This window comes from Gouania willdenowi, chromosome 4 (genome assembly GCF_900634775.1).
Source record: "Gouania willdenowi chromosome 4, fGouWil2.1, whole genome shotgun sequence".
In the NCBI taxonomy this organism is placed as follows: Eukaryota; Metazoa; Chordata; class Actinopteri; order Blenniiformes; family Gobiesocidae; genus Gouania; species Gouania willdenowi.
The window spans coordinates 17707134-17734544 of NC_041047.1; the positions used below are offsets into that span (position 1 = coordinate 17707134).

The following is a 27411-nucleotide window of genomic DNA, read 5'->3' on the forward strand; positions in this document are numbered from 1 at the left end:
CAGATATTTAAAAAAAAAAATGAGACAATTTACTGTCATCATAAACGCCTTCCCCCGAGAAAGCGATAATTTACTCAATCCTCTGCATCAAGATTCAAATCATTTACTGACTACTCATCTGTTTACGTATGAACTCACAATCTCATGTTTGTTAAAATCACAAAAAACCGTACCTCTTCAAGCTCTGCTAAAGTGTTGACAAGCTCAATTCCTGCAAATCAAAAATTCTGTCAGCAAAATTTGGATTTACATTCATTGTCATAGGATGATCTTTATCATATCTCACCAATACCATCGTCCTTTTCAAGGGGATCTAAGCCTTTGTGTAGTAATAGTGCCAAAAGCTTGCTTTGAGGGTTTGTGTCTTCTTTGGAATTAAAAATGTGGTTTCCTGGAAAACAAAAAACAAAAAAAAGGGAGGGGGAAAGCATAGTTAAGGATGAAGCAACTTTATGCAGAAGAACTCGATCCAGGTTTTGACATAAGCATTCTACACATTGTCTAATTACAAGATGCAGTCGTTGCTTTGGAAATTTATGGTGGAGAATTAAGCATGGAGCATTTTGATTTCATATTAGCTGAGTTTATTATTTTTCTTGCATACTCACCAGGATAAAATATGGCCCTCCCTTCAACACTAAGCACGCCCTGCAGCAGGAACAAACCCATTAGTCCGAAACAGTAGTTCGGAACTGCAACTCTATCCATGATTCCTTAGATAAGTCCTCAAACTCTTCAAGATGAACCTTGCTTCAGGCGAGATAAGAAATCTACTCCTTTTGTGTCTATCATGTCTATATATTTATACTTTCATAGCGTGGTAGGAGGAGCCAAACGCCTTTTACGTATTAAATCAACAGCTAGTCAACATGACGTCCGCCAATACAACATCTTTTCGCTTGGACCACAAAGTGTCTGGATGAAATACGATGATCTGACGTGGCAGCCAAGGCTGGTAACCCTACATCACTATGACACGAGCATATCAACCTGAGAGGATGCGATCAATCAATCTACTGGTTATGGGGGGACCAGAATTAGATGTTCTTGGCACTTGCAGGTCTTTTTCTTTTACATTAATTGCTTCTTTAAATAAATACATGAGAGTGTGTTGGCGTGGGGACGGAGAGGAAGGTAAATTGATTCAGTCCTTAAGTGCACCATAGCCAGGTATGAGCTACTCAATCTTGGCTTCAGGACGGATTTGAATTTGAAGGAACATCCATCAATGAGACCAAAGCAAAACACCCAGCACCTTTCAGGTCACTGTCGTCTCCTGCGTCCATCAGTGAAATCACATGTCATAACTCTGTCAGAGCTGTGTTTGTTTAGCCTTTGCAGCGTGAGGGAAAACCAGAATGTCAGCATTTGCTAAATTTAGCTGCGGATAAAAGTAAAGTTTCCTCAGTGACACAATGTAGTTATTTACTGTATTTGTTGAATACACGCCACATTTGAAATAGAAATAGAAATAGAAATAGAAATAGAAATAGAAATAGAAATAGAAATAGAAAGCATGTAAGAATAAACAGAGAAACGTTTTGTTATCAAGTAGAGATTTTTCACAAAACAAGGTATTTGACTTGGTGGATGTTGTGAAAAATAGAAACAGTTTATTATTATTATTATTATTATTATTATTATTATTATTATTATTAATAATAATAATAATAATAATAATAATAATAATAATAATAATATAGAATGAATAAATACATGTAGTACAAGTAATATTGTTATATATTGACACATTGTTTTATTGTTTTATATCAAACAAATGGTCTATTATTGCATTAATTAACCCTACAAACTAAGTATGGATAAAGTATAGACCAATGTTTTTCAACCTTGGATTCGGGACCCCACGTGGGGTCACCTGAAATATCTAGTAATTGATAAAAAATAAATAAATAAATAAAATAAATTTAAAAAAAATAAATGAATTTAAATTACATATTAAAAAGACATTTTTTAAATGTTTTAATTATTATTATTTTTCAAACTAAAGCAACGCACAGTCTTAAACAACTATAGTTTCATTTTGTCAGATTTAAATCTTGTTCAGATAAAATGCAGTAAAAAAATATTTGAGCTGGCACTCAGATATAGATTTTGATCACCACCGTTAAAAAGACAGCAAATACATCTTACAGACTTAGCAAAAAAATAAAAATAATAATAAATAAATAAATAAAAATGCAAGTTTGACTATTGAACACTAGAGGGAGCAATCACATTAACACAACCAAGAAGACCATCCTTTCCACACAACAGTATCAAACATACTGGTGCACTATTTTCAGTGTGTGAGGAGAGCCCATTGAAAACAAGTTTTGGACTTATGATATTAAACAAATAGCTGAACAATATTATAGTCAAACTCACGGTTAGAATTAGAGTCAATACTACAAAAAAATACATAAATAAATGAAAGAAATCTCCTTTTTACAGTTACACAAATGCAACATACTGTAGATCAAGTACAAATTAGTGGAATAGGTTTAGAAGCACCAATGCATTGTTGTTGTTTTTCTTCTTACTAAACCTTCTGGTTAGTTGTTGATGAAATGTAACCTCTATATCCATCCTGGATCATAGGATCGATTTCTATTTAAATCTGAAAACAAATCAATTTCATAAATTAGCCATTGTTTGTTGAGAACTCATCACAGAAATATAGGCAATGCAGGTTAAGAGCTGCTCCCTCTGACCATTTAAACAAATAGCTTTAAAAAAAGATAGTACTGGCATAGAAAACAAAAAATTAAAAAAAATAAAGCTTTCAGAAACACTTTATTTAAAACTAAGCTCATTCTGAAAGCTTTAAGGTCCATTTCTCTGACACCAGCTACACAAGAAGGCTGTTTGGAGTTTTTGGACCAGAATGCAAAAAATGAAATGCCAATTTATTTAAATTCTACTCAGACAAATTCTTTCAAGACTCCTCCACTATAAATTACCTTCAAGCATGCATAGATGTGACAGCACAAAACTTTCCCATAGTGTCTCTTACAGATTATCTATCGGTGAGCACCTCCGCCTAGGGGGAGAAGTGTTTAAAACATGAAACAATGCAGATTATTATAACATCATTGGTGTTAGACTTGATTTGCGATGGCAATTATTCTAGAGCAGGTGCATCCCAATGAATCAGAATATCAATAAAAAGATTTGTTAGAGTGATTCAAATTTGATCTGTAACCTTAATGCATCATATAAAGTAATTCCACTCAGTGTGATGTAATCCAGGCAATCATTTTGGAGTCAAGTAAATAAAGAAATAAAATCCAGTATCTTATAAAATATGAATATTACATAAGGCAGATTAAATAAAGCAAATGTAATTTCAAATATTTCAAATATGAGAAAAAAAACCAGTCTTACCAACTAGAAAAGTAGCATTCAACATAAGAAATGTTAATTTTAATTTGTGAGGACATACAAAAGCTGCATCTAGGGAAGGGAAATGTATTTGTGCATTCCATACACAATTCTATTCAATTTTCCTTTCCTTAATTCAATGCGCTTTACATAAGAAAAAAGTATAACTAAAATTATAATTATAGTAATCATGATCTTAATAAAATAAAAACGTGTTTAAAGGATTATAAAGTAAAAACTGTTGTTGAATAAAAATGTCATTATATTTTTGCTTTTTAAACATTATATATTTATATATTGCATTGCTCGTCCTGAGGTTGTTAAAAGATAGTCATAATATTTGTACCAAATCACATGAAAAGAACTTGACTTGAATTACTGAACTTTGTTGTTAATGATGCTTGTTTTTCCTTTGAATCCTATATTGAGTTTTGTTAAGTTTTTTTTTTTTTTTTTTTTTTAAATCTATATTGCCATACAATGTGTCTCTTTGTAGTTCTGTTTATGTATTATGTGTGTCAGGGTTGGGGTCAATTAAAATTGTAATCACATAATTGATCATCAATCACAATTATTGGTGTAATTTCAATTGTAATTGTAATTTTAGTATTTATAATTAAATTGTAATTGAGTTCAGATAATTGACTTTGAGATTGTAATTGCCACGAAAATTCTATCAAAATTGTCAAATATAATTGAACGCTAAATTGGAGAACCATGTTACAGTTCTACTGTATGTTCTATGTTCTAGGGGTATACTGACAGAAAATGCTCAGATGCACACACACAAAAATATTAAAACCTATATTTTAATTGATCAAGAAGCCTAACAAGGAAAGCAATAGCTTGGACAGAAATTATATGACAGGTGTTTATTTTTTTTGTGTATTTTACAGCTGATTTAGGAGCCGTTATCATAAGATATGCTTTTATTAGGTTATTAATTTCAGGCTCAGTAATTGTGTTTATTTGTAATTGAGAACTAACTCCCTGAGGATACCAAATAATTGTAATTCAATTGTAATTGGGGAAAAATGCTGGTCACTGTAATCGTAATTGAATTGCAATTGAACATGGATAATTAAAAACATAATTGTGAATTAAAGAATGTAATTGTCCTCAACCCTGAGTGTTATTTTAGCCTGGGGGATGGAGCCTTGTTTACATGGGCAGGACCGCCGGTGGCTGCGCTGTGTAGCCGGCGGGCGGGCGGGCTGATCGGACGGCTGTGGTGAAGGAGGGAGGGAGGGACGCTCGGAGCTTCCAGCAGCCACGTACCAAGAGAGGGAGGGCGGACCCCGACACTAATCAAAGGGTCGTCCTGCACCTGAACCATCCATCGGCTTCATGAGCGAGGACCATTAATCAGGCTAACCTTACGAGGAAAGGCGGAAGTGAACCTCACCGTCCACCCTGCTGCTGCTGTCTGTGACTTATTATTACCCCTACGAACATGGCTGAGTGTAACGTTAGCATCGACCAGGAAAATCTACCTGGAGTGAAAGAGGGTAATGTCTACCACACACCTCCGTTTAAACACCATTGGCTATAGCTGTTTATGGTGCTTATACGTGCTTAGAAATCACATGTGTGCCTATATAGCTCCATTAAGGTGATAAACGGTGCTTAGCATATCGTGCTAGTGGATGCTAACACACAAGCAGTGTCCAAAGGTGGAGTCAGTCAGCATTAGTTTGACAGTATTTAGCCTGAGCGCAGGTGCCGTGACACAGTTTATACTTCAGTGTGATTTACCATGGAACTTCTATCTGTACAAACATGTATATTTAAGAATTTTATACACCTAAAACAGTGAACGCTAACACATATACGGTTCTACTAAGGAAGTAATTAGCGTTAGTGAGACGTTAACCTGGCCTTTAGGTGTCATACCAGGTTTTAACCTCTACTTGAATATGTCCAAAACTAGTATTTTTTATATGATTATAATATTATACACATATTTATTTACTAATAATATTTGCCTCATGGTTAAACATACTAGTACTCACCGAACAAATCTGGTGTTGCACAGAAATCTCTCATTGGTCACATTGAGTGAGTGCAGGGGGCGACATTTCCCCAAGTCAATAATGTAAAAGAAGTGTACCAACTTTAATAACGTAAGCTTTAATGTAAAGTACAGCAGTAAGTGTCTTTTTAAACAATTTTTAATTTCTCCTGAACACATGGATTGTATTTTTGTATGTGTTATTTGCAAATTACTGCTGATTGTTGATAAAGAGGAAACCAACAATACTAACTATCCATCTTAGGGCTGGGCGATATGGACCAAAATTCACATCTCAATATTTTTTTCTCAAAATGATGATATACAATATAAATTTTGATATTTTAATTCGAATAAAGTCTTACCAGAAGCACATTTATTAACAAACAGCTGCACAATATGTGCCACTATTGACTTTTTCCCCATTAAGGGACAGCATGTGTGAGTGAGTTCTGTAGTGTGGCTTGTTTCGGGAAAAGTCTGTGATAGGAGTCCATCTAACTGAGCTTTTCATGCGGTTCTGAGAAGTGGTGAAAGCACCGTCTGCTAAAACAAGTATTTTGATACAATATAATCCATAGAAGAAAGAAAATATATATAGCTAAATTAGAAAACTCGCTATATCTTGAATCTAAATATATCGCCCAGCCTTATATCATGTAAATTTATTCGATAATGATGAATTAATAAATCAACATTACATGTATGAAATATGTAACTGTCATTGATTTTTAGATTCAGAAGATTTGTCTGAATTTGTTACATGATGCTTAAAAAGCTGTCTGTCACGCATTCTACCATGAAGAGCAATTAAAGGGAACGAGTGTTGCTTGTGCACCTACTTTTTTAAGCATAAAAAGCACTTCTACTTGTGAGTTGTTAACCAAAACATATACTGATTTGTTGGTTTTTCATCCCCTGCAGCCCCAAAATGCTCTGACAGGTCAATGTTTGTTGCAACACCAAAATAATATCAAGGTGTATTTTTAAATATCCTGTCTGAAATCACACCCTGTAAAAGATGGGCAGCTCTGGTGGATTATGGTGACATGCAGTCGAAGAACGGTATTGAATTTGGACAACGCTAAGACAGCATTTTTGCACTTGGTACTAGCATACGCAGGCAAGTGGTCATTCTTTCACTTGTTTACATCGCTAGGGTCTGGTTGATGACTTGACCTATGTGTACTGTTTTCATCACAGTTAATACAATGAAGGTGGGGGGCTTGGGGAATTTTTGCCACTGTTTCCAACCGTGGGCACTATAATAGTCTTTCAAATGCTTAGTATTATGCAGTAGTAGTTTGTAGGGGTGTTGGAATAAATTGATTTGGCGATATTACGTCACTCGATTCTCAGATCAATTAAACATGCATTCTTATCTTTTTTTTTTTTTTGTTTTGTTTTTTTTTTTAATATTTTTACTTATTTTTTACCTTTATTTAACCAGTAAAGTTTTTTCCACTGCAGGAGACATTGTAACTGCATAAAGAAGTGCACTGAAACCTGGATATGTTGACCAGCTTGTTTTTTTTCAATAAAATCTAAAAAGAAAGTACTAACTTTCTGCATTTATTTGTTGTTCTAGGCATATACTTCAGTTAAGTTGCACTAAAGTCAAAGTTGGTTTAAAAGCCACAGGCAGATTGTATGTTTTTTTTTTTTAAATTATTTTAAGTTGTTGGCACATGGCATGCTAAAGCCAATGCTTTGAGTGTAAAATATGCCAATAAAATATATTTCATACATAATGTTCCCATGAAGGTGTACACATTTACAGATTAGTTGTTTAATATATTAAAAACAAATCACAATAATCACCTTATACTTTAATATCGGGCCAGATGCCAGGCAATACACACCCTAGTAGATTATTTTTGATTGTCTTTTTTTTTTTTTGCAATTCATTTTTTATTTATTTTATTCAATTGTAGAACACTGTAAATATTTTGTTGAAGGTTAAAATTTATGTAACCAATTGGTTAATAATAAATGGGTCAGTTTTTCTCATACCTGCTGTTGCTGACTATTGTTCTCTGAGTAACATTTGATCAAGCCTTTTCTACCATTCCACGCTACAAAATAAGTGATCTTTTTTTTTTTTTTTTTTTTTAAATAAAGGAATAAAAGTATGTATGATTCATGCTGATATCGTCTCTGATCAATATCGGTATCGGCCGATGCGGAAGGCTGCAATATCGTTACCATATCGGAACTGAAATGAAAAAGTTGTATGGGGACATCCCTAAAATTAAGTATGTGTCTTCCAGTGTGCATGTCAAAAGAATCCATTTCCATTTTTCCGCGTCGAACGTGTTTACTAGTGTTTACACCATGGCAGAAACCAGTTTTACAACATTATGAAGAGGGCAACAATAATCTGTGTTGGCAGGGCTGGGCTGGTACAAAGGGAAAGGAGACTTGTGTGGTAGTAGAGAGTTGCAAGAAAACAAACACTAACGGAATGTGAAAAATCTCACATTGCCCAATAAAATAAATAAATAAATCACATTTTAACATTGAAGTAGTTAAAACAGTTTTCTGTTCTTAAAAAAAACTATTGGTTAGTCTTAGAAAGACTGTTATAATGACAATCATAGTAATGCTTTATGATCATGGCTACTTGGTTGTCTCAATATGTTGTTACTAGCCGTGTGACAGACAGGTGAACTTTCCTGGGTGTATCTCCTGCTTTATACCCGACCTAGACTGTGACCTTCGACTGCAGACATGTCAAACTCAAGGCTGTCAAAGTGGAATGCTTGTTGTTTTCCGCCTCCAAGATAATATTTCATCACTATCAGCATTAGGCCTGCGATGCTCACAATACCTGCTGGCCCTGCGTTCCTTTATGCTGTTGATAGTATAAATCCCAGACTGTATTGAAATGGCTGGATTTATCAGTGTGGTGGTTTAATCAGTTTTTACGCAATGATATATATAATTGTCAGTCACATTATTACAGTGTACAGGTAACATTGAGCTAAAGCTGATTTTCTACGTATATACTGCTTAAATACTCAATGCTTGGAAGTGTGAGATTGTTTCTGCAATTAAAATGATTTAATAAAACATGAGCCATTTAGCAGATCTACTCCTTGCTATGCTAATACTTTCTACTGCTTTGAGCTTAACTCTTAACATTGATTAACTGGTGGAACTTGGGCTCATATCCATCAGATATTTCCTTTTTCAATTTCTTCTGTAGCCACATGGTATGCTTCTAAATGTTTTAAAATATTTTCACTCAATTGATCTTATAAAAAATAAAAATATTTGAATGTTTTTATTTATAAATTATATTGTTCAATTCCACAAGTTTAAAAAATCCTTCAAAAATTATCAGACTAGCACATTTTTAAGATCCTAGAAACAATATCCTAGATAAAGAGCCATGATCTCAGCTGCTCAGCAGACGTGTTTATTCTTGTCAGGGATAGAGACAAATTGTGGAGGTTCACTGCTTGTTGCCTATTGAGCTTCTGTGAAAATGTTTTCAACATTTTTCTATATTTAGCCTCTATTTATACCAGGAAGCCCCTAAATCTATTCTTAGAGGGAGACATGGCCAATATGTTGTTATTTTGGCCTGTTGATGTTTTTATGTCTGGCAGAAACGGTGCAAAAAGTGGTCTTTTGTAAACACAGTGCAATATACTGTTACTAAAGAAGGTAACGCATGTCTTTCTGTTGTACAAGCTTCAAAATGTCCGTCTCACAAACATACTGATTCCAGCTCTATAGACTCTCAAGGTTCTAAGATAAGAAGATTAGACATATGGCTGAAAAATGCTGTCTGAATCAAATCCTTAACGTTTGTCTCTTTAGTACCAGTTTGATGAAACCATTTTTTCATTATTTATAGATTATATTATTGGTGCTTTTGTGATGATGTTGACACTAAACTAGTTAAAGGATGATCTTACAATAATGTGAAAAAGTGTTTGCTCCCTTCCTGATTTCTTACTTTTTTGCATGTTTTCCACTAGGGGTACACCGATTGGACGATCACCAAATTATTATTTTTTTTTAAGAAGCCTCATTGGCTGATCCCGTTTTTCATAACTGACATCATACACCTTGAATGTTCCAAACTTATTTCATTGTAAAACATTGAGCAATACCTCTGAAACAATACAAACGGGTTTGTTTTAACTGCACATGAGTTCGTTTTCTCAAATATAAATTAAAAATTTAGAACATTGCTGTCCAAAATACTAAATTAAATCAGTTCCTTTAGTCTTTAATTTTTCACATTTTAAAAACTAAATGAACGTGTCCAACAGGATACACTGCAGATCTGTTCGGAGCTCTTTGACTAAAATAAAGTGCAGAGCAGTATTTAGTTTTACAAATAAAGAAAATCGCAGGGTTTGGGATAGATGATATAATAATAATCTACAGGACAATGTAACATTTTCGTAAGTCAAAGGGTAATGACAGAATGAACATGGCACAGGTGAGTTGTTCTCACACTTATTACAGTCACTTATACATTAGTGGAAGGTTTTTATTCACATTCAAAGCCGTGAACTCCATTATTTTCCTCGTAGTAACTTTGCTCTTTTCCTTGGTAAGCGCTCTCAGTCGGTGTGGTGATTTCTTAAATGGTGAATGAGGTAGCCTTTTGTTTGCAGCTCCACCAAGGCTTATTTCCGCATTACAGGAATTACAAATTGCGATCTTTCCTCTTTTTTTTTTTTTTTTTTTTTTTGTGTGTAAAACTGCCGTCATGCTAAGCTAACTGTGCTGCTGCTGTTATCCTGTGTAGCAGAGGCATGCGCAGCACACACACGAGCTGGTGGGCGGGCCTTTCAGTCAACTCACAGCAGAAGGGGACAGTGGGTGTCTTAATGACAAACTTTAAAACCTTTGTGGAGGTAGAAAAGATCAGCGGAAAAGATCGGTTTCATATGCAAGGATCGGACGATTACCGATCCCCCAAAATCAAGGGAATCTGCGCCTGCTGATCAGATCATCAAAGAAATTTAAACATTAGTCAAAGATAACACAAGTAAACACAAAATGCAGTTTTTTAAATGGTTTTTTTTTTCATTAATGAGGAGACAATCAAGTGTTTGCGATCACTTGCAATGAGTCTTTTGCAACGCTGTGGAGGAATTTTGGCCCACTCATCTTTGCAGAATTGTTGTAATTCAGCCACATTGGAGAGTTTCAAGCATGAACTGCCTTTTTAAGGTCATGTCATAGCATCTCAGTAGGATTGAGGTCAGGACTTTGACCAAGCCACTCCATAGTCTTCATTTTGTTTTCTTCAGCCATTCAGAGGTGGACTTGCTGGTGTGTTTTGGATCATTGTCCCACTGTAGAACCCAAGCTCGCTTCAGCTTGAGGTCACGAACATATGGGCGGACATTCTCCTTCAGGATTTTTTGGTAGACGGCAGAATGCATGCTTCCATTTGTCACAGCAAGTCTTCCAGTTCCTGAATTAGCAAAATGGCCCCAGACATCACACTGCCACCACTATATTTTACTGTTGGTATGATGTTCTTTTTCTGAAATGCTCTTACTTTTACACCAGAAGTAATGGGACACAGACCTTCTTCAACTTTTGTCTCAATCCACAGAATATTTTCCCAAAAGTTTTGGGGATAATCAAGATGTTTTCTGGCAAAAATGAGATGAGCCTTATGTTATGCTTAGGAGTGGTTTTCGTCTTGGAACTCTACCATGCAGGCCATTTTTGCCCAGTCTCTCTCTTACAGTGGAGTCATGAACTATGACTTTAACTGAGGCAAGTGATGCCTGCAGTTCTTTAGATGATGTTGTGGGGTCTTTTGTCACCTCTTGACTGAGTAGCCGCTGCGCTCTTGGGGTAATTTTGGTCGGTCGGCCACTCCTGGGAAAGTTCACCACTGTTCCGTGTTTTCACCATTTATTGATAATGGCTCTCATTGTGGTTTGCTGGAGTCCCAAATCTTTAGAAATGGCTTTATAGATATTTCCAGACTGAGAGATTTCAAATACTTTTTTTTTTTTTTCTCTTTTGTACCTGAATGTCTCGTCTATTGCTTTTGAGGATCTTTTGATCTCCTTCACTTTGTCAGGTAGGTACAGAAATGGAACTCAGGTGTGATCAACCACAATTATGTTTTAACTAGGGATGTCCCGATACAACTTTTTCACTTTCGATACAACACCGATATTGCAGCCTTGAGTATTGGACAGTATCGATCCGATACGATATCAGCAGAAATCATATATATTTTTATTACTTATTTTGTAGTGTGGAGTGTTTGAAAAGGCTTGATCAAGTGATGCTACTCAGAACAATAGTCAGCAACAGTAGGTATGAGAAAAACTGACTCATTTATTATTAAGCAATTGGTTATATAAATTTTAACCTTCATCTACAGTATTCTACAATTGAATAAATTTTATTTTATTTATTCAGTTTATTTCCGACATGGTTGCATTCACAGAAGTTTTGTTATTCTTTTTTTTTTTTTTTGTACATGCCGAAAAAGGAGACGAGAGAAGCAGTTTGCCTATCCAAGTCCCATCCCCTGTTTTGTACACAGAAAATTTACATCAAAGCTTGTCTCTCTGGTCAAACAGTCTGTACACAATTTCATTTTTTTTTTTTTGTCCTTTTTCATGTAGGATTTATTCTCATCTGTAGTCAGTGTTGTCTTTTTTCATTCCTCCTCTCCATCGTTGTTTGTGTCGTCCTTGTTTCCTGCAGATTTCATTCCCCGACTTTGTTTACATTCCTCCAGTTCAAAAGAAAACTTCATCGTCTTTCGAAGTTCCTTGTTTTGTCTCTGCATCAAGGTTATTCTAGCTGTTAATAGCTATTGACAGTGCTGTGTTTTCCAATGTTAGATTTAACCCTTTCTCGTATAAACACATTACTATGTCTTAGTTTATAAGCAGTAATTTAAATGTGACCCAATAAGGGAAGAATAGATTATCTTCAGTGTTTTGGTATGTAGTATTTGTTGTAATTTCCATAGGATGTAGTTCTGTTTTCAATGTTTTGTCTTTAAGATGTTTTTTATATAATGTATTTTTTTTTTTCATGTGTTTGCATATGTTTCTGGGTGGATGTTGTCGTTAGTATTAAATATTGTAAGTATTGGTAAATGGTCGGAGATGTCATTTATTAATATTCCATCTATCATTTTGGTTAGGTTCTCATTAAATATGTCTATTTTGCAATCAGGATACAAACAACAGATTAATATGTTCTCTCCCTTTGGTCTCGTTATTTTTACTGTTACACATTCTCCATTTCATTGTTATCTTTTATGTATAATGCCTTTTATCGTAAAGTTCATACCTTTTTGTTCATTTAGCCAAGTTTCTGACAGTGCCACATTGTATAAATATAATATATATCAATGATTTTAGATGTAGTCCAATAAAATCCGATATTCGTTTTCTGGCTGATATTTGACCGATATCAATATCGGATCGGGACACCCCTAGTTTCAACAGGAGCTGGGGGCGAACACTTTTTCACACAGGGCCATGTAGCTTTGGATTTTTTTCTTCCTCATTAGTAAAACCCTTCATTTGTTGGGTTCTTTCTTTTTTACTCACTATGTGTGGAGGATATCTTGATTTAAAAAAATATTGCAAGAACATTTGTCCAGATTACATTACAATGTCATATATATAGTAAAGCTTGGTCATTTTTTTAAACCACCACAAATGAAATCATGGCTCATGGTTTTGTTTCTATCTTTGATCTGAGCATGTTTTATTTTCATGACGGGAAACTTGAATTTATTTATTTTTTTATCACTAAGCAAGTTAATGTGTTTTTGTGTTCAACTTTAGCCATTTAGGATAGGTTGAACTAATGTTTTTACTGTTTTGGCTTTGTTTTTAAAATCCCAATCTTTCTATCTAAAGTTGTCATTTTAACTGGATTGTCATTTCTAGGTTCTGTGCCTTGCTGTTAAATATTACTTCCTGTTAGTCCTAGCAGATGTTAAATGCATAACTGGTTGTTAAATTCTAATCTTTGCTTTTTCCTCATTTCATTCATTCTACTTTCATTGAACTCGAAGCATTCATGATCATCTTCAGCAACAATTCTTAATCTCAATTGTTTTTTTGTTTTTTTAGTGTGTCGAGACTTTGCTGTGCTGGAAGACCACTGCCTGGCCTACAACCTCCAGGAGCAAGAAAGTAAGAAACATGAACAATTTCCTTACAATTTAAAAACTGCCATAGCTGGCACCACTCTCAGGGATACTTTAAACAATTTCTCACCCCATAGAATAATCAATAAGTCCAAGGAAATGAGTTACATTTCATCAGCTAAAGTATTAGAGGTTAGTAATGTGCCCTTCTTAATCAAAATTAAAGCATATTTTTCCAGGTCTGCCTCATCAAAGAGAGCCAGTTTTGGTAGAATGTATTTAATATTAACTTGAAAGAGGGGGAAAAAAGTTTTGTTGGACATGAGATTGTCATGTGATCTGAAAGGTTTTTTTTTTTTTTTCCTGAAACACTATTGTAAAGTTTTGTTCGTCGTTTTTTTTTAACTACAATTACTATGTTGGGTTAATTAGGGCTTTAAAATGCTCTTTGGAGTGAGTAAATGCTTAAATGTATGTCTCTGTTAGCCCAGCTAGACTGGGGTCCGATCTAGGGTGTGCCCTACTTTTTGCCTAAAATAAACTGGGGCCAAGAGAAGCACAAACCAAATGGCTTCCCCTTTTCCACATAAATTCAAAGTAAGAGATCAGTCTCTACTATACATCAACTTGTCTTTCTTCTTTAGACATTTTTATAAGTGGGCATGAATGGGGGTGCCTTTTGATATAAGATTGTGCACTTCTTTGCACAGCTGCTTGGTTTAAGTACAGCTGATTTTAGAGTGAAAATGCGAGGGATGCTGGTTGAATTCAAAGGACAATGAGTTGTTTTTGTCTTTTCACACATTTGTGTGGGTGGCTTTTTTTTTCTTTCATTATCAGCCAACAAAAGGGCCTTTCGCAACAAGCTAAGGGTTTGGCCGGATGTCGCGCATCCTGTGCCATGTGCAGATTCATTGCAATCAGTGCCTTTTCCTTAAGCCGACCATTTTGCTGTCATTACCCTTTTTAGCTGCAGGGTTCTTCAACCAATTCACTGTGGTGAGTTTGGAGAAATGCGCAGTTTACCCTTTGAACCCAAATGTCACAGAGCAGACTGGAGTTTGGTTGTTGTCCTAAAATGACACTACCTACTGATGCAGTTCAAAAGAATACAATCACGGAGTGGCATTGAACAGTATTTCAAGTCAATGTGGATTTACAGCTGTTGGAAAACTTTAAGTCAAATACATAACCCCGGTTCTATGAGTGAGATGTCTGACTATGGGATGCAACCTCTGTCTGCATTCTTCAGAAGCATTTATTTCAATCTGCCAATTCTGATTGGCCGGTGAAGCACGTCCGTCCGCTGCGGCCCCCTATTAAAGGACGACGCAGACGCGCACCATTCTAAATAAACTCCTCTTCTCCTCTTTCAAGCAAGAAGGGTAGTCTGGTGACATCTCACTCATATTACTCGTAAAACCGGGGATATTTACATAACCTGAAGTTCTATTTTGTAATATTTCATGAGATGTCTCACTATGGGATATGGAAACTCCTGTCGTTCAGAAATGCTTATCGAGCGGTACCAGCCTCCAGGTCAGAAGTCTGATCACATCAGGACAGTAAAACCGCCCGTGCCACCCAGTGGCTGCAGACCCTGACACAAGTAAGCCAAAGCAATAGCTTCCACCACCCAGTGTGACAGGCGTTGCTTAGTAACATGCTGGCCCTTGCGGGGATTGGCCCAGGAGACGAACAGCTGATTGCTCCTCGTCATATCCACATAAGTGTGGATCGCACGAACTGGACATAACAAATTTCTGTCGCTGCTCACCCTGTGAGACAGAAAAGGTCAATGGGAGAACACAACCTTCGGCACAAAGGGCCGAAGGTTTCCCAGGTGATGTTCCTCGCATCACCTGGGAAAAGCTGACGTTTAAGTCCCTCCAAAAGCACCGCCAGATCCCACGGTGGCACCAGTGGTCTTGACATGGGGAGGAGCCTACGTGCTCCCTCCATAAATCGGCAGATCAGCGAGTGCTGACTTATCCCCGAAGCCAATGTGACAGCGAATGCCGCCAAATACACTTTCACAGTGGAAAAGATTTAGTTTTTGTCAATCAGGTCCTGCAGAAATGACAAAATCACTCCAACCGGGCACTGAAAAGGGATGTGGTTCCTCTGGAGGCACCACCCCTCAAATAGCCTCCACCTCGAGTCAAAAAGAGACCTGGTGGAGGGGGCTCGAGCACTATGTATGGTGGAAATCACATTCTGATAATCCCACAGCTGATAGCTTGAGCCACTTGAGTTGCCAGGGACGTGCACACAGCAGCTGGTAAATCTCCGCAAGCCAATGCACAGGCCGGCCACAGTGGAGCCACCAGGATCAGTGTGTGACCGCATTCCCTCAGCCTGTCTGGCTGGTGGCGTACTCTGGCGTAACCGAAACCCTCGGTGCGCCATGACGCACAGGATCGAGCCCATGTGAGGCCACCCACAGTTGGAAATTCCTTATGTGAAGGCAACCAAGGCGGATCACGAGGATGGCCTAAGCCATCAACAGAGTAAACAAAGACACAATTTGCACTGAACAGATTTGCCCGTCCGAAGCAACCTGAGACACACCCCGAGCATCTTCGCCCGCTTCGGTGAAAGACGCGCGGTGAACGGCACTGTGCGCATGGACAGACCCAGGAAAATTATTTCTTGAGTAAGGGACAACACGCTCTTTTCCTCATTGATCACAAATCCCAGATTTGACAGGTGATCCAGCAGAATTCACGTGTGCGAAACGAGGAGGTACAGATGCAAACTGCAGCCTGTAACCTTTGTTATTGTCCGTAACACCCAAGACAGAACCGCGAGCGCTCTCTATTAGGAATGTGGCAATATCTCGATACGGCGATATTTTTCCGCACGATCGGATTATTGATATGCTATCGATTTGTTTTGGTTTTTTTCTCAAAACCTTTTCTGCTTTTTCACTAAAATTTGCAGGTACGTCTTCACAGAAATTTTGTCAGTGTTTGTTGAAGGAACCAATATATTGTTTACTGGAATATTGCACTATACTGGTGTCACTGGTAAGAAAGACCTTATTTTTTGTTTACAGAAAGCACAATTGGAGATAGTTATTTGTTTACATTGGTATGTTGACACTTATTTACAGAAATGTTGCACTAAAATAGTGTCACTGTTCATAGGACACTTTTTCAATTTATTGTCTTTCAGAGATGTAAAATAAAAATTTTATATTTTCACTTAGTTTTTTTTTCTTATGTCATAGATTATCGTAGATTGATTTCTGACCAATTTATTGATAATCGCAGTATCGTCATATTGTGAGATTATCGTGAGCTTTGTATCGCATCGTGAGGTACTCAGAGGTTCCCACCCCTACTCTCTATTTCTCTATCTTCAGGGAGAGAGACGTCAAGCGTTCTGGTGTACCCACTGAGAGAGGAGCCATACACGAAGCGATGGCGCCCTCTCTCGGCGTCAGACCGTAAGCAACCAAAGAGCCCAAAAGTGGCGTGACGGCGCTCCCTGTCGGAGGCCACCCGTGCAGTCTGAAGCGGCCCAACCGTACAACGGTGGAGCCCCCTCGCGGCAGCGGGCGACATGTCACCAGAGAGGTCGTTCGCAGCACAGTGGAGCCCTCTGCCGGCGGCGGCCACCCGACCAAGAACAGAGGAACCTCCTGCACAGCAGAGGCTCCCCCTTCCGGTGGAACCCCCTTTGCTTTCAAAGGGACGAAGCTGGAAAACAAGGGAAAGTCAGTTTCGTCATTAGAGGAGAAGCTGGAGAAGCAGCAGCCGCCGGAGCTGCAGGGATACCGGGCCAGGTAAGCGGGACTCGGCGGGGCTGGCCAGGGAACAGAAGGAAAGGGCCGAGGAAAAGCCCTTTGCCGCGCTGGGGTTTCCTGGGGAGACAGAGGCGTAGAGCCTCATCGTCTTTTTCTCCTCGCAGCGCCACTGCATGGAGGACAAAGCAGAGCCAAAAATCCCCTGGGGCACAAAGGGGGCATCCAGGATGTCGCGCTTTTCTGCATCAAACAGTTAAGCAAGGTCAAGCCAACGGGCTAGCTCCTGAACAACCATGTTGCTCATCACCTTTCCCATAGCTTGCACGGAGTAGCGTTGGGTGCGGAGACGCCCGTCAGCAACCGTGGATATTTTTTCTATCGTCGCAGGGTCCTGAAGCAGTGCGAAATCCTCACAGAGTTCATCCTGATAGGCATTAAGGAGAGAGAGGACATGAAAGCGCCCTGACTGAGAGGGCATTGGCCGCATACGTCTTAGCGGACAGGTCCGACTAGATACTGTCTGCTCTGAAGGGTTACACGAGTCTCTGAGGAGACACAGCGGGCTGTCGCAGGAGCAGGTGAGCCGCAGTCAGCAGAGCAGGTGGCTAGCTCATGCTACCACGAGGTAGCTAGCACAGGTGCTAGCAGGGATGCAGGCCAATGTGTGCTGGACCGTCGGAGACGTCAAGGACAGTGTTTGGATTTTTTTTGAGATGGCAGCTTTCGCTTTCGTCCGAAGCTCGGACACCTTAGTAGCTGGAGCCGGGCTACACACTTTCGTAAAAGCCCAGAGGGAGGACCGACATGCGCACGGGTCCGACGGCGCTGAGGGCAGTGGGACCAAGACGACAGCAAGGTGTGCTGAGGTCAACTGTGGACTGTTAAGCTGGCAAAAAAACGTGAGATGGCTGACAAGAGAAGAGGTGTTTGAATGGTGCGCGTCTATCCGCGTTCTCTTATAAGAGGTCAGTCTCCCCCTAGCGGATGGACGCGCTTCACCGCCCAATCAGGATTGGCAGATTGAAATAAATACTTTTGAGGAATACCGACAGAGGTTGCATCCCATTGTGAGACATCTCACGAAATTTCATAAAATAGAACTGTTCTTTATGGTTGTTTCAGCTATTTGTTAAGTGCTGTGCTTGTTCAAGTTATTGCGTTCACCCCAATTTCCCTCTCACTGAATGATGTGTGTCCTCCAAGGTTGACATTAATGCTTATTTAATCAGTCTTGTTTGTTTTTGTTTAAATGACCTTTTTAGAAGAAGAAAAAACACAATGCTTAAAATGATCACCTCATCTGTGGATGTGACGCCATTGATATCTTTAGATTTTTGTTGTGTATGATGTCTTCAACACTAACACAGGCATGATGTCATTCAGGAGGAAAAGATAAATCAATATTTATTTACCTTTTGGTTTTATGAAAATAAAGTTCACCTCTGTTTCAATTCCACCAGTTAAAAGCTGAAACTTGATCGAGCAGCTCTGGATTGAATCACCAAGTGTAATTTGGTTCTTTTCACCTGAAAGTCGACAACAGATCAATATCCTGGTAAAACAGAAACTGAACGAGAGAGTGAGCGATGCTCTCCATGTTTACCAAGTGGTTGAAGTGCGTCATCAAGCAGGATTTATCATCTGTTATGGCCCACAAGGTGCCATCACACAACCTTGGAATGATGCCTTTGCTGTGAATGTTCATTTTTCAGTGACTAACAGCGCACTCAGTTCAATATCAAAGACTGAAATGTCTGCGTCCTCAGTGTTTATCTTGTCGGCTGAATCTAGACACTCTCAAAAAAATAAAAATGGAAACATCCCAAAAGGTGTCAATTTGAAGATGAATGTTTATTTTCTCCTCATATAATTTATCTTGCACAGACCAGGGAGCAGACCCACCACTCTGGTTTGTGTGTACACAGTTTAACAGTTATGTTTGTGTGTTTGTGTCTACAGTTGAAAGCCACTTGGCGTCTAACGTTAACAAGAGTCGTCTGGTGCAAAAAGATCTTCAAGTAGCCAAGAAGCTACAAGAGGAAGAGGATGAGAGAGCCAAAATCCAGAGCCAGAAAGACCACAGTGTTATGTGGGTGATGATCTATAACTACTAATAATTTTCTAAGTTGTTAATGTATCAAAGCATTGTCACAAAATAAAATACAGAACACATAATTAAGGACATCTCCTGGCTATAAAAACAGGGTTTTAAACGAAACTAAAGTCAAAACCACACAGTTTTATCCAGGGGTCACCAACACGGTGCCCGCGGGCACCAGGTAGCCCTCATGGACCATGTGAGGGGCCCTCAGGGGCTCTAGTCACCAATGAGCTCCATCTAAAATTTGATTTACTTTTCAGGATACAGATTGCAGATGTAGTTAGTACTTAGTAGAGTTGAAGACTGCTGCATGTGCTAAAGTTTTATTAAATTACCATCTTTAAATGTTTTATTTTTTTCCATTTCAACATTGTGACAAATGTTTGTTAGTGCTGCAGATTGGGTGTATGGGTTGTGGTATTTTAAATATGTGATATAAAGGTATATCAAATACATTTATAAAAAACGCAAAGTGCATTTTACAAATGTTACATGTTTTACGATAAATTAAAAGTTGATTGTTAGTGGCTAGTAAAATAGGAAGATGGTGAATTTCTATGAAATGTAGAAAGTAAAACAATTTCATAAATTAGAAAAAAGTGTTTCATGTTGAAACTTACACATTTCCTACCCAGCTCAGTTTTTTTCTGAAACTGTGAGCTACTTCATAGTAATCTATGGTAAATTACTGCCCTCTTGCATTAAACTGCTATGATTTGGATGACATCACACATGTAACAATAACTTACTCATCGTATGTATGTGCTTTAGCCTGAACTATGAAAAGCATTTTACTCTTTTATAGTGATGTAGTGATTAATTATATATATTTTAACTGCAGATTTTGAAACAATAGCAATGTTAAAAAGCATCAATTTCAAATAGATAAGTAGAGGAAATTAAACGCGTTTTAAATAAAACTATAATTCAGATTAGTATGTGAAGCCTGATAACGTACATCATGCTTTATAACAGGGTACTACTTTTAGCCATGTGTGCTAATCTTGTTTAACTGTCTGTTCATGTATGCATCATCACACATGCACCTGTTGGAACTCAGTGAGCAAAAAGACATTAGGATCGCACAAGAAATTCAGGAAGAACTGGTCCGACAGGCAGAACACCAACGACTGCAGGAAGAAAAAGATGCGGTAAGAAACTAGCTCTCTTTTCTGCTAGAAACATCTACACCTCAATGATGTTTGTCCTGCTAAGGATGACTTGGCATGGGTCATCTACTTGTTTACAACTGCAATTAAAGAAGAAACAATGTTTAATAATTGATGTTCTTATTAAATTGACAGATATTGATGATTATATTTAGTCCACCAAAATAAAGCACTTTTAGTCTCAATGCACTGTAGCTCAGACTAAACATTGTAAATTACCCTAAAAAGGACCTACAGCACTTATGTTTACTTTTTCCTACAAAGGAATGTGTTATCGCTTAAAGAACAATTGAATCTACGTGTTGGCTGGCTTGCTGACTTGGGGTTTGTTTATTTGTAGGCCTTTGCACGTAAGATGCAGGAAAAGGAGGAAAGGAAGAGACAGAAGCAGCTGGAGTCCAACACTGAGGAGGATTACTTTGAGGATCATGGAGGTATGGGAGAACTGAATTTCCATGTAGTGAGAGAAAATGCTGATTTAGTTTACTTCTGCCCAATGGAGAACCACTGTTATTACATTCTCATTGCAGCAGTGCAATGAGCCATGAAAAGTGTTGAAAAACTGTCAAAGTGGAATCAAATCCAGCGTCTTTGCAGCTTGAATAACATTTAACTGTTATCTAACAGACAACTTGGATTTTATGAAGTTTTTGTCTCTCGATGTCTGTGGTTTCAATAAGCTTGTGTCAGCACGTTTTCCAATTCAGTTCATAGTGGCTTAGCGTGCACTTTGAGGCTCCTCTGGGTCAACTGTGTTGCTGACTCAAAGCAAAGTTTGTAAAGTACATTTGCAGACACATAAAAACCCCAAAAGCAGGATTTAGGACTGCAGGCTTCTCCTCAAATGACAAATTGATATTGGATACTTATGTGACATTAAATTATTTTAGGTAATAATAAAAGCAAACGTTACATTCTTTGTGTAGTTGAATTTCATGTTTCCCACTTTTTTTTTTCCTTTTGATAATGAAAGACATGGACCAAACTATTGTATGCTTTTCATTATGCCTTTGCCTGCCTCATATGCTAAAGTTCATTCTTATTCCACATAGTTATTTTGAAGACTTGACAATAGGGTTCACTGTTCAATGTAAGTCAGCCTTGTCCTGCTTTCATAGCAAGTAATGAGGATAAAGTTAGTGGCCCCGTATTAACCCTACATTGTTGGCTGTGCATCCTTTGAAATGAAGCCTTACGTTGTTACTGACCTGTTTTTGCGTGAATGATTATAACAGAATGGGTGTAAAAGGACCAAAACGACATGCTAGATGCTAACTTTGGTAAACGAATTACTTTATCAGTAAAGTTGCAAATGGTTCAAAACTTTATTCAGATTTTCATCCTACTTCATCTAATTAGACTATTGTGTTAATGTTAGAGCCACAAAGTAAAAGCATCTGTGAAAATAATTGGTAAAAGAACTGAAAGGGTGTTTGGTTTATTGGAACCATGTAAGCACCTGCTACTACTGGTACGTTGTGAATCTTACAGAGTTGATTAACCATTAGTCAGCTGCTTGAATAACTGGAATTCCATTGATATGAGTTGTAGTCCTGAGAACCAGCCTGTGCTTTGTTCTATGTACTTTTCTTGTCTTTCATGAAAAGATTTACTCTCCATCTCAGGTGAAAACCTTTCGCTCTGTATGAACAGGTCTTTTTCTCTTTTTTTAAGGGACACCTGCATTGGTTCTGCTTTGAACTGCTGTGGGTTGTGAATATGCTTTCTTTTGGACCAAACAACATAGAATATAGAAGATGTCTTTCTAATGAACTAACACTAACACCTTTTCTTTCAGCCTGCTGTGCCATGCTTAGCTTTCCAACATTTATTCTCATTTCCTTTGTAACGTGACTTACCCCAGGGCTTACTAACCCATGTAGCTATTAGCTAACAATGTTTTTATTTTCATTTCCATGTTCTCATTTACCTTTGTCATCATTCCCACTATGCTGCCCTGCCCAGGTGCACGAAGACTTCTTGACTTGGACAAACAAGGCGGTTATGGTACACATTCTCCCAGCCGTAATGATTCACATGCTTCAGTAAACACACGTCGCGATTATTCTCCAGAATACTCTCCAGAATATAGCTCAACAGAGGCCAAAAGAAGCGGACACCCGAAACTGGACTCGGCAGCACCGCGTGGGCGCTCTAAATACCCAGAACACTATTCAGGATCAGAGGGAGCTCACAGCAGGCATGCTGATCCTTATCCAGAGCACCTAGTGCCCTCCAGAGGTAAACATGGTGACAGGTATACAGAATATGAGCACCCAGAATCTGGCAGAGCAAGAGGATCCAGCTGGGAGGACAAAGAAAGAGCAATGAGAAAGTGGGAGAAATTAGAAAGAGACAAAGACCGTGTAAAGGAAGAGCAGTACGATCAAGATCGCAGCAAGGACCGTGAATGGGACAGGCGTCATGTTAGAGACCATAACAGGGATGGAGATGAAGAGAGGTGGACGAAGGGAAGGAACAGGGAAAGGTCAAGAGACAGAGTACTTAGTCCAGATAAACACAGGCCGAGACAGAAGGGAGAGGGCCGACAGCATGGGAGGGGACACAGCAGAGACAGAAAACTTGAGCAGGACTTTTCTGAGGAGGGAAAAGGTTGGGATAGAGCGCGAAAAAACACAAACTCCTGGGAGGAGAAGGAGGAGGATATTGAAAGGGAGAGAAGGGATAGAGGAAGGCATCGCGTACACTCCGGACACGAAGAAGTGTTTGATGACTACAGGAGCAACGAGGGGACATCAGACAGCCGAGAGTTTTTGGACGCCCAGCACTGGGAGGGTCCCAGCAGAGAGCGAACTCATAGTCACCCCGGCAGAGAGACAGGTACCGCCGAGAGAGCCCTCTGTGCTCTATGGGGACTCCTGATCCTGTGTGCCTGAGCTTCTTTTCACTGGGCCAATCTGAGCTAGTGGGCTGATTAATTACGCAGCAATGACACAATCAAGGACGTTCATTTTCTTTTTCACAAGAATCCTTTCAACGTCACCTCCGACCATAATTGTGTGATTCTAATGCATCACGTTTTTGTCGTTTTCTCTGTGGGGTTGGCTCAGTCTTTCATTCTTTGCTTGGTGCTAGAGGGGATGTGATACTTTCACTCTGCAGGGGTGTCAAACTCATTTTAGTTCAGTGGCCAAATATGGAGCAGTTTGATCGCAGTAGTTTCAAAATGTTGTGCTGTAGTTTGTACATTAATGATATATATGCTATGTAAGGCACAGACAATATCCAAGCAATGAGTGATTGATATCAGTCCCTGTAAGTTCTACACTTACATTTCCTTAATTTTGGAAAAATGTAGTTCTTTCAATATTTTTGTATTATTAATTTCAGCCAACACATTACAGTAAAAAGATTAGAGAGTTTTCCTACTACATAACCATTTTCTTTAATTTGAAAACCATGTATAAAAAAAAAAAAAACCCAAAACAGACAAAAACAAAGAAGCAACATAGTGAAGGAATAAGTAAAACAAAACAACAATTTGAGTTTCAAAATAAGGAAACTGTGAGCCATGGGAAATATTGTGGAGTTGTATTGAATGTGCGTATTTGGAGGGAGTGATTTGTCCACAACTAAATTAGTTGATAATTTCATGTTTTGTAATTTTTACTTTCTCCTATGGGGCAAATCAGATGCTCTAAATGGCCAGATTTGGCATCCGGGCCTTGAGTTTGACACGTGTGCTATAGTGTGTGTGCTGTACATTTGTAGTAGAACAAAATCTATGGGCTCCAACTCCAAAGGGCTTCAGAGTGTCTGAGCTGGTTGTCCAAAGCAAACAAAGATGCATCTCAATTTATTTTCAGCTGTGGTGCTTTGCTTCCTCTTGAACGTGTCAGTTATTAATAACCAATGATGTCAGCAATGATGCACTGCAGCCCTTTTTTGACCCAGTAACTTTTTCCACTTCTATAACTAGAACTACACACAACAAATCTTTTGTCCTAAATTTTGATAAATTGTAATATTTTAATGGTTTGAGCCTATTGCTTGATTTGTGTGCTGGTAGGGGGCTTGTGATGATTAAAAAAAAAAAGAAAAGGTCTGTTGCCTTCTGCGGACTAATTTTTAAATTATGTGTTTGCTTTTTAATGGGATGCTACATTCAGGTCGAATTGTGCACCGAGGCAGCGGGGCAGTTGTTGCAGAGAATGATGGCCTGAATGAAGCCACCAAAGGAATACTGGAGCTTGATCTGCAGGAGCTAAAGGACATGGAGGTGGCCAGGAAACTACAGGAAGAGGAAATGAAGGTCAGACACACAACTCTTATTTATTGGAGAACATAAATACTGAGCATTTTGTGCAGCATTGAAGGTGGGAGATTTCCTTCTTCACAAATAAAAAGGGCAGTCTCTTAACATTCTACCAGAGGAGGATTACAATAGAATATTGGCATTGAATATAAAGGTTTTAGGTCAAGTCTAATTTATTTTGCTGCTGGTCAAATGGTCAGTGTCTATAGGAGGTTTTTTTTTTTTTTTCAGTGTGCCAAACTGACTGACAAGTGAAATAAGTTATGATGCAATTAAATGCATTTGTCTTTATGTTGCTCAGGCTTTCTGGGAGTAAAAAAAAGTGTGTGTGTGTGTGTGTGTGTGTGTGTGTGTGTGTGTGTGTGTGTGTGTGTGTGTGTGTGTGTGTGTGTGTGTGTGTGTGTGTGTGTGTGTGTGTGTGTGTGTGTGTGTGTGTGTGTGTGTGTGTGTGTGTGTGTGTGTGTGTGTGTGTGTGTGTGTGTGTGTGTGTGTGTGTGTGTGTGTGTGTGTGTGTGTGTGTGTGTGTGTGTGTGTGTGTGTGTGTGTGTGTGTCATTTTTAACAATTGCCATCCTTGATGTTGGGCCCCACACTTCCAGCCGTTTCCACAGTTACATAATACTGGAACAAAGTGTCCCTCTTTCAGCAAAATAATGGCTTTTAATTCATTTCTGGTTGCAGACGAGCAGTGTGCATGTGCGAGCTGCCCAAGTGGCACAAGATGAGGTAAGTAAGATGAGGTTGTTTTTTTTTTGGTTTGGCTCTGTATGAAGTTTGATCTAAATGTAACATTATGGATCTTGGAAACTTAAATTTAAAGGAGTGCTGTGTGTGTTTTTTTTTTTTTTCTTTTCATGATGAGAGATTGACTGTTTTCTAATACCTGTAAGTTAAATATATTTTCTAGGATATCGATTTCCTTTAAACTTGTGTTGTATTTGACAGGAAATTGCTCGGATGTTGATGGAAAAGGAGAAAAAGGAGTTTAAGAAGAATCGAGAACGGGAGAAGGAGAAGGAACGTGAGAGAGAGCGGTTAGCGATGGAGCGGAGGCGGCATGAAGGAAACTACCGGGTGATTTGAGAAAAATGATAATCCCCCAAACCACACTTGTTTTGTAGTTTTTGTATTCCCATTTTTCTCCACTAAAGCTATTGTTTATGTTGGTTTCCAGCCACATTCAGAAGAAGCGTTCCGGCCCAGACCACGAGACGAACATGAACACCACAGACATAGACAGAACAACAAGCCTTCCAGGTTACAAAGCACGGCCATGAGTGTGATCCACTCAGAAAGAGAAAAATGTTTGTACCAAAGGTGTTTCTTCTCTTGTCTTTCCATCCAAGGCCTCCTCAGCCTCGGCCACATAACTATGAGAACGTGCACGCTGGTTCCGGCTACTCAGACTACCCAGGCGCTCCTCGGGCTTCTTCCAGGCCTGACGCTGCTCACAGAGGTGCTTTTGTTTAGTCTGTATAATCTCACTGGTTGCAGATGAAAGCAGTGATTGAGCTGTGCTAATCTGAGTCCAGTTTTACTGAATTGTCCATTGAATTAGCCTCATCCTTTTTACATCCCGTTAGCATAATTAGCCTTTAATGTCCAAACTAGAGCTGGGCAATATATGGAGATTCAAGATAACAAGTTTTTTTTTATTTTAGCGATATATATATATTGATATAGGCGTAATTTTCTATATTTCTTATTTTGTTTTAAAATACTTGTTTTGAGAGTCGCTGCTTTCACTACTTCTCAGAACAACATTAAAAGCACAGTTGGATGCATTGCTGAGTGCGTCCTAAACCCAGACCTTTCCCTAAACATCCACACTAAAGAACTCACTCACACGTGCTGTCTCTTATAGGAGAAAAAGCCAAAAGTGGCACATGTTGTTCAGCTGTTTGTTAATAAATGTGCCTGTGTGGCATTTTACATCAGCAAATTTAATCCAGAATTGTCTTTCTGGTCAGGCTTCATTTGAAATAAAATTATCTAGATTTATATTGTATATCACTATTTAAGAAAATAATGAGTTGTGGTCCATATCGCCCAGCCCTAGTCTAAACTCAAGTTTCATGATTTTGATTGTTTATAAAATGATGAGACTGTGTGCGTGTGTGTGTGTTCAAGGATTGACATCCTTACAATCCTGACAATGTGGATCACTATGAAACTGATTTTGTCCTAATTTAAAGGTTGGTGGCTTAAACCAAGTCCATGGTTGTCCAAAAAGCCCAGCATCAGTAAAAATAATTCCCTAAATATTTGCTCTTTGTTTATCTGATGCACTTCTGTTTCATTTTACTTTAGTAACACACATATGTGTTGGCTGAAGGTGGAAAAGTGTGAAGCACAGACAGAAAGAACTTGAACTGTGATGCGTTGTCAGCGTGTTGATGGATCTTCGTCTGTTTGTGTTTTTCAGGTGCCTATTACAAACGGTGACTCACTCTCCACCTTGTCCAGACATGCTGTCCATCTTCCTTCAACCTCTTTTTTTTTTTTTTTTTTTCTGTTATTATTATTATTTATTACTTTTGTGTCGTGCTGTTCATCCTCTGAGAAAAGCCTTTGTATAATGTAATAAATTGGCAGTATGATTTTTAA

The 27411-nt window shown here is 38.4% G+C and overlaps 1 protein-coding gene across 2 annotated transcripts; it reads left to right on the top strand.

The window, feature by feature from the left end:
• The first annotated feature begins 4566 nt into the window (after positions 1-4566).
• ccdc50a (coiled-coil domain containing 50a) lies at positions 4567-27411 on the top strand. 2 transcript variants are annotated; one of them, XM_028443482.1, is made up of 12 exons: positions 4567-4889; positions 13492-13554; positions 19219-19348; positions 20421-20511; positions 20870-20963; positions 22495-23370; positions 24660-24802; positions 25486-25530; positions 25750-25878; positions 25979-26061; positions 26151-26260; positions 27230-27411. In XM_028443482.1, the coding sequence occupies exons 1-12, from the start codon at positions 4835-4837 to the stop codon at positions 27247-27249; spliced, it is 1839 nt and encodes a 612-aa protein (XP_028299283.1). In that variant the 5' UTR covers positions 4567-4834; the 3' UTR covers positions 27250-27411. The 2 variants fall into 2 exon arrangements, with proteins under 2 accessions (XP_028299283.1, XP_028299284.1); XM_028443483.1 differs by lacking the exon at positions 22495-23370 and having other exon boundaries at positions 4582-4889.

What these genes read in the sequence shown, in the direction of transcription:
- ccdc50a (XM_028443482.1), top strand. Translation starts at nt 4,835, where the DNA reads ATGGCTGAGTGTAACGTTAGCATCGACCAGGAAAATCTACCTGGAGTG. An exon ending in CAACCTCCAGGAGCAAGAAA is followed by an intron (nt 13,555 to 19,218) that starts GTAAGAAACATG and finishes TTGTGTCTACAG; the next exon opens with TTGAAAGCCACTTGGCGTCT. An exon ending in CAGAAAGACCACAGTGTTAT is followed by an intron (nt 19,349 to 20,420) that starts GTGGGTGATGAT and finishes GTTGGAACTCAG; the next exon opens with TGAGCAAAAAGACATTAGGA.